The sequence below is a fragment of the Sciurus carolinensis genome, chromosome 4, assembly GCF_902686445.1.
Source record: "Sciurus carolinensis chromosome 4, mSciCar1.2, whole genome shotgun sequence".
NCBI lineage: Eukaryota > Metazoa > Chordata > Mammalia > Rodentia > Sciuridae > Sciurus > Sciurus carolinensis.
The window spans coordinates 78,031,683-78,038,652 of NC_062216.1; the positions used below are offsets into that span (position 1 = coordinate 78,031,683).

A 6,970-nucleotide genomic window follows, 5' to 3' on the forward strand; every position below is an offset into this window, starting at 1 on the left:
ATATTCCTGGATTCTGTACAACAAAAGGACCTTCAAAAATTATTTTCAGAATTTTGTAAAATTCTTTTATTTTTACTAAAATGAGGAATACATAGCAAATGCAAAGAATTTTCAGAGGTTGTAAAGTACTTAAAATTTCCAGGTTTCATTGGATACAAATGCCCTTATAGGCTGCCTTTGACTGGAGCCCCCTTCTCTTTTCCCATTGCTCAGTTCTGACTCTCCCGAAGTCCCCCAATGTTCTTTATGCAAACCTGAGTGAATTTCATGAAAGAAACAGCATGATCAATTTTAAGGGGTGAGGAATTTGGAATCCTTCAGGCCTCATTTTATGATCTACCTTGGGTGAACTCAGTTGTAGAGTACTTCCCTACTACATGAGAGGTCCTGGCTTCAATGCCCAGCACCACAAAAACAAACAAGCAAACAATCATCTTTATTCTTTTAATCTCTGGATACCCAGTAAGCTAATATTCTCAAAACTTTGAATGATGACATCATACAAGGATATATTAGGTTTTTAGGAATTTCATATAATTTGAAACACATAGTCATCTGATATCTCTGTGACTCAATGAATGCGAAACATCATTTCTCATTCCTGTGCATATATAGACAAATCAAATAATCCTAATTATTTTAACATCTTTCTTTTTATAAGGAGAAAAAACAAAGTTCTGGGACATTCCAAGACCCCCAGGAAGCTTTCAAAATTAGTGTGAGCACAAAACATGCAAACCCAGCATTTGATCTTGGAATGTTGTCCAAAATACCAAAAGACCAAGAACACATCAGTGAATAAAATTTCAGTGCACAGTTCACTGTGAAGCAATACTAAAGTATTGGACAGTTCAAGGAATTTTCCACCTGAACAGCATAACCCTACAGTAACAGGGAATCAGGAGCAAACTCACCTTCCCAAGGAGACTCCTGTTTTACAAATGGAACAGAATGGGGACTATGGAAGGGCCAGAGAACTCTTCAGAGGTCAAAGATTGATGACAAGATGACAGAATCCCAAGACCTCATCCTTCAACAGCTGAAACAAAGGCTCAGGCATCAAAGTTGGACTTACTAACTTCAAATTGTCCTCCATTACTTGGAAGTTCATCAAGAATGCCAGGTGAAGCTGGGTATGGATGTGCACACTTGTAATCTCAGTGACTCAGGAGTCTGAGGCAGGAGTTCAAAGCCAGTCTCAGCAATGGCAAGGCACTAAGCAACTCAGTGAGATCCTGTCTCTAAATAAAATACAAAATAGGACTGCAGAGGTAGCTCAGTGGTTGAGTGCCCCTGAATTCAATCCCCAGTACCCACTCCCCAAAAAATGGAATGCCAGAAGAACTCATTTTGGAAAATAGAATTTCTCATGTCATTCAAGGTGTCTACAAAGAAAAGGATAATGAAGACTTGAGAGTTAATTGCCCAGTGCCTGCAAAGAATGAATAGAGTGCACTTCTGCCCAGCAGCTCAATATGAGTGCCAGTCCTCCATGTGCAGCTGAGATTCCTGCATAAAGCACAACTCAGCAAGAAAAGTATCTAATAGAGGAATCCACTGTTTAGAAGGATGTTCTCAATCAGATGACTACTAGTTTCTTCCCAAGGCACTGCAAAGACATCACGGGTTAATGCTGCTTCACCAAGTAATACTAACATAAATGCATCTGGAACTGTGACACTACAGGAACCTCAAAAGTTGTTATGATGGACTGTGCCAGAAGTCCCCTAAAGGGCCAGTTCCAGTTCTTGGGCAGCCACTACGGGAATTTCACTCCAATGTTGTGTCCCCACCCAAAGTGAAAAGACACAAGCTCCTGAGAAGTCCACTGAGAAACCACATGAGAAGCTGGAAGCAAGTGCAAGTAAGGATTATTCTGGCTTCTGAGGCAATACCATTCCCAGGGCAGCAGCTGGAATAATCAGGGGACAGAGATACCAGTTTAGCCATAGGGCTATACCTCAGGGAAGGACTTGATGTTATGGCAAAGAGCAATATGTGCCACCCAGGTCACCAAAGTAAAGTCAAACAAAGAAAATTATTCAAAAACTTTCTCTTCCCATTAAACTTGAGCTGTGACTATATTGAACTATTTTGGAGGGGAGTGGGTAGCTAGGAAGGAAACAAAGCAGGTCCTAAAATCATTATGTATTTTGGAGTTGTGAGGAGAAGAATCCCCAAATTCATCTCTAAAGTGATTTTAAAATGCTGGAGGATTCCAGTGTGTGTGTGTGTGTGTGTGTGTGTATGTGTGTGTGTGTATGTAATACATATATTCAGTGTGTGTGTGAATATATAATATATTGACTATATATATTATATTATATATATAATATAATTTTAATTTGCAAAGATTTTCCACTTGGAATCAATTGAGGGTTCAGATTTAGCTTGAGAAATTAACAAACAAAAGAACCAGTATACATCCTTCAGTATAGGAGATGAGGAAGTGAGAGAAAATATTTTTTGAAGAAGCATTTCTGTAAAAGTTAGAAATTGCTTTTTAAAATCTATTTAAAATTTGGTGGGGAGAATGTCATCTCTGATTAAATGGGCCTGTAATGCAGACATCAGTGACCGGGGTGTCTATGGGTGTAAGCAAGAGTGATTTAAGCCAAATCTGTTGTAATGTTAGTAAATGATTTAAAAACTGAATATAACACTTTAGATTTTTATTCTAGTTTGAAATTTAGGCTGTCTTGTCAACCTTATTAATATTTCATCAGTAGGTTGTTATGCTCCGTCTGTACTTGGAGATATGACAGTTTGATACTCAAGGAAAGAATGGGCACTATTCAAAAAAATTGAAAATTTCACCTTGGACCTGAAATGATAAATCAAATGGATTTCAGAGGTTTTAAACACCCTGTGATTTACTCCTCCTGCCCTAAGATAGGAAACAAAACGTTTTTGCTACTTCATTTTTTACTCTTTGTTTTTCGACTACATTCCCCAAAAGCAAAATTACCAACCAGTTTCTGAACTGTATGTTTCTATCTGATTTAATTATTCCAGTCAAATCATATAACAGTTATAAATTTGGGAATTTAACCTTGAAATATTTTATTCTTCTGTTCACATACTCAGAATATTAGATTCCAAAAGATAGGGCAGACTGACCCTCCAGGAATGTATTTGTTTAGTGCTAAAGATGAAACAATGTAACTGACTTTTGAAGTATTAAATAGGATAGAAGTAAAGAAAAAAATTTATAGAGGCTTAATTTGGGGGAAACAATTTTCTGTTTACAGGGTATTTAACTCCTTGTTTTCTTCCTATTCTCAAAAAAGAAAAAAAAAAACAGTGACGATTTGGGCCTACTTTTTATTCTATTAGGCACAGGGTATCTGTTCTTTGATCCACTTTGAGTTGAGTCTCATGCAAGGTGAGAGATAGAGGATTAATTTCATTTTGCTACATGTGACTTTCTATTTTTTTCAGCACTATTTGTTGAAGAGGCTTTCCAGGACCGTGGGTGGCATTTGGCTGCTGCTGCTGCAGCTACTGCTGACCTTCTTGTTCGGGTGGTCCTTGTTGGTTTCCAGGACCCTGGGTGGCATTGGTCTGCTGCTGCAGCTGCTGCTGCTGCTGCTGCTGCTGCTGCTGGCCTTCTTGTTGGGGTGGTCCTTGTGGGTTTCCAGGACCCTGGGTGGCATTGGTCTGCTGCTGCAGCTGCTGCTGCTGCTGCTGCTGCTGGCCTTCTTGTGGGGATGGTCCCTGTTGGTTTCCAGGACCCTGGGTGGCATTGGTCGTCGTCATCGTCATCGTCGTCGTCTGCTGCTGCTGCTGCTGCTGCTCTTGGCCTCCTTGTTGAGGTGATCCCTGTTGGTTTCCAGGACCCTGGGTGGCATTGGTCTGCTGCTGCTCTTGGCCTCCTTGTTCAGGTGATCCCTGTTGGTTTCCAGAACCAAGTGTGGCATTTGTCTGCTGCTGCTCTTGGCCTCCTTGTTCAGGTGATCCCTGTTGGTTTCCAGAACCAAGTGTGGCATTTGTCTGCTGCTGCTCTTGGCCTCCTTGTTCAGGTGATCCCTGTTGGTTTCCAGAACCAAGTGTGGCATTTGGCTGCTGCTGCTCCTGGCCTCCTTGTTGGGATGGTCCTTGCTGGTTTCCAGGAGCAGGGGAATCATTTGGCGGCGGCTGCTGCCCTCCTTGTTGAGGAGGCCCTTGTTGGTTTCCAGGACCCTGGGTGACATTTGTCTGCTGCAGCTGCTGCTGCTGCTGGCCTCCTTGTTGAGGTGGTCCCTGCTCGGGACCTTCCTCATGGTTTCCATTACCAGCAGCAGGTTGAGGTCTGAATTCTCCATTAGGTGCTCCCTGAGGCTGCTCGTGCTTCTTCTGACTTTGTTCATCAATACCTGTATGGATACGGCAGAAGAACACATGAGCTTAGCTGTGGAAAACTCTCCTTGCTGTTTCCATCTCTGATCTCATCGCACAGACCCTTTCTACCTGGAAGATCCTACAACTGCCAGCCTCTCACATGACCTCTCCTTCCTCATGAAGAATTCCTCTCAACAGTATACTAATCATGTGGAACAACTCACATCTGGCTCTGAAACAAGCATTTGCTTTTTAATATCAAAAGTTGAGGTTTAGGATATCTCCAAAGACAGAAGAGAAACATAATGAAAGAATAGTAAATGTCAGCTGTGCTGCCCATTTGTGCATCATTAACTTTCCCATTTGTGCCTCAGTAGTCATTTCTGCCTGGAGGAGCAGACAGCCTAGCCTTGTCTTGGGAGCCAGGGCTCCCTGTTATTCGAGTTGGTGGTCCTGCACCTGGTCTCCAGAATCTGCTTTGGGGAGGGTTTGTCCATATATTTTTGAGAACTAATAATTGCTAATTCCCTCAAATAATGACAACTTTGGAGAACTGAAAAATTCCTAAGGGGAAATAGGAAGAATTAACCAATTGAGAATTATATGAACTTAAAAACCCTCTAGTCAAAGTGAGTTAAAATAAAAATGAAGTAAAGATATGGAATAAATTCTACTAAACAAACAACAACAACAACAAAAAAAACCCTCTCATCCTGGATATGATTCCTCAAAATTTGCTGTGACTATTTGTTAAGTATTTTGGATATTTCAATGTCACATTTTGTCATGCGTTTCCCCTTTTCTTCATTAAATCTGTTGCTTGTCTTCATGTTTTTTTCTTTTTTTTCAAGTGGGGAAGCCAATAGCAAACATTTGGGCACAGAATTACATATAGTACTTATAGCACATTGCACTATTGAGTGTGGGCGGGAATAAAATATGAAGATCGGGCCCTGATATTTCTATCTCTTCATGCAGACAGAATCAAATTATTGCCTGATTCTCCAAGCCTGAGCAGCTCTAACGTGCATGCATTTCCTTCCTCTGCACAGGGAGGCTGCCAGCACCTACTCCCCCTTTGATTGTGATACTGTCTTCACAACTAGACTGCCCCATTCGGCCCTGCCATTTGCCATTTTGTCCTTCACAGAGGTCAGCCTACAAATCTGAGTTTACCCTGTCATTCTTCTGACCAAAAATTTTTATGGCATTCCTATTATACTTTAAATATAAGCTAAGGCCTTGATGTGGAATGAGAACATAACTGTTCTTACCCTTGTCCTAGGAATTCTGCAGTATAGTGTGTCTTTTCATGTCCTTCCTTCTCTTCTCCCCTCTCTCTCTGTAGTGTGGTCATCTCCTAGGCCCTAAGCAGTCAAACCACAGCCCCCCACCCTCCATCCATCATGTCCTTATACCTTCAGTTGAGTTCTCAGCTGGGCTCAGGGCCAGCAAGGTCACTGTAAGCAGGACCACCAGCATCTTGAAGGAGGATCAGCAGTTACTCCCAAGTCTGTGCTGTGGGGAAACGGGGCAGCGCCCTTTATAAGGAGGAGCAGAACAGTGGAACCTTTGAGCTGGGTGACCTCACACCTGATGCACTAGGATGTCCTGCATCCCTGCTTTCTCTTTGGGACCTCAGGCCAGCAGGATGGAGTGAGCATGAAGTTGTCAGTGTCTCTTTTCTGAAAGATACAATCTGTGACTTGGGCAGCAGTATTGAAGGAAACTGGTTGTGCATTCACAGATATTAGAACTGAACTTCAGCCTGTTTGATGAGACTGTGACTCTGTACATCCACTGGGTGTTGTATATGGCAAATAAATGAAAACAGTAGTGTATGGCACACTCGTCTATGTTTGCCAGCGGTGATCCTATATCTGGAAGTAAAGATGGTGACTCTCTCTGGTCATTGTAGCCCAAACTCCATCATTCATGATGCAAGCTTCCACATGTGTTGGATATTTAGTCAAAATTATGTTGATATACAGGTCATTTCAACTCAACGCTGTAATGGGTTAGGATACCACACTTGAACATGTGGTAATAGAAAGTTAACCCCCAGCTCATTCAGCATCACAAAGGTTGTCCAGGATTCTCTAGAACTGGCCATAATTGGAGATGCCATGGTGTTGTAGAACACAGGTAAGCTATAGATTCTAATCTTATGAATATCCTTGGGGTTACTGGAGCAAAAGGGATGACCTACTCCCCTTGGGAATCCACATGAACTACAAGATACACGTTCCCTAGAATGACCCATGCAACTTCATGTTGCTAAGACTTCTTCCAGGCTCTGTCCCTTCTCCTGAATGTTCTCTAGGATGGGGTTTCAGACTTTATTTCTTGTACAAACTATTTTAAATCACTGATCATTGGTTGACCACAATTATACAAGTGAAAGGGGAGGTCTAATACAATTTTCAGAGCCTTCAGTTTCATGGTCAGTTTCTATACTGTTTTTGTTTTTTATCACATTTGTCTTCAATACAGAAAATTTTCTCAACCATATGCTGAAATCCATTCCTGCTCACCTGTCTTTGGAGACCGATTTGTTGGTGTGCTGTGTTCTGTCTCAGTCCTCCTGGGTTTATTTACTATCTTGTACCTGGCATTTTCCTCATGCATTCTTTTTTTCTTCAAGGCCTCC

General features: G+C 41.6%; 1 protein-coding gene across 1 annotated transcript; it reads right to left on the reverse strand.

The window, feature by feature from the left end:
- Positions 1–3,501: 3,501 nt before the first annotated feature.
- LOC124982793 (acidic proline-rich protein HP43A-like) lies at positions 3,502–5,802 on the reverse strand. Its single transcript, XM_047549713.1, has 2 exons — positions 5,739–5,802; positions 3,502–4,355 (listed from the first exon to the last, which is right to left on the reverse strand). Exons 1-2 carry the CDS (start codon positions 5,800–5,802, stop codon positions 3,502–3,504), a joined length of 918 nt encoding a protein of 305 aa, XP_047405669.1.
- Between the last annotated feature and the right edge of the window lie 1,168 nt (positions 5,803–6,970).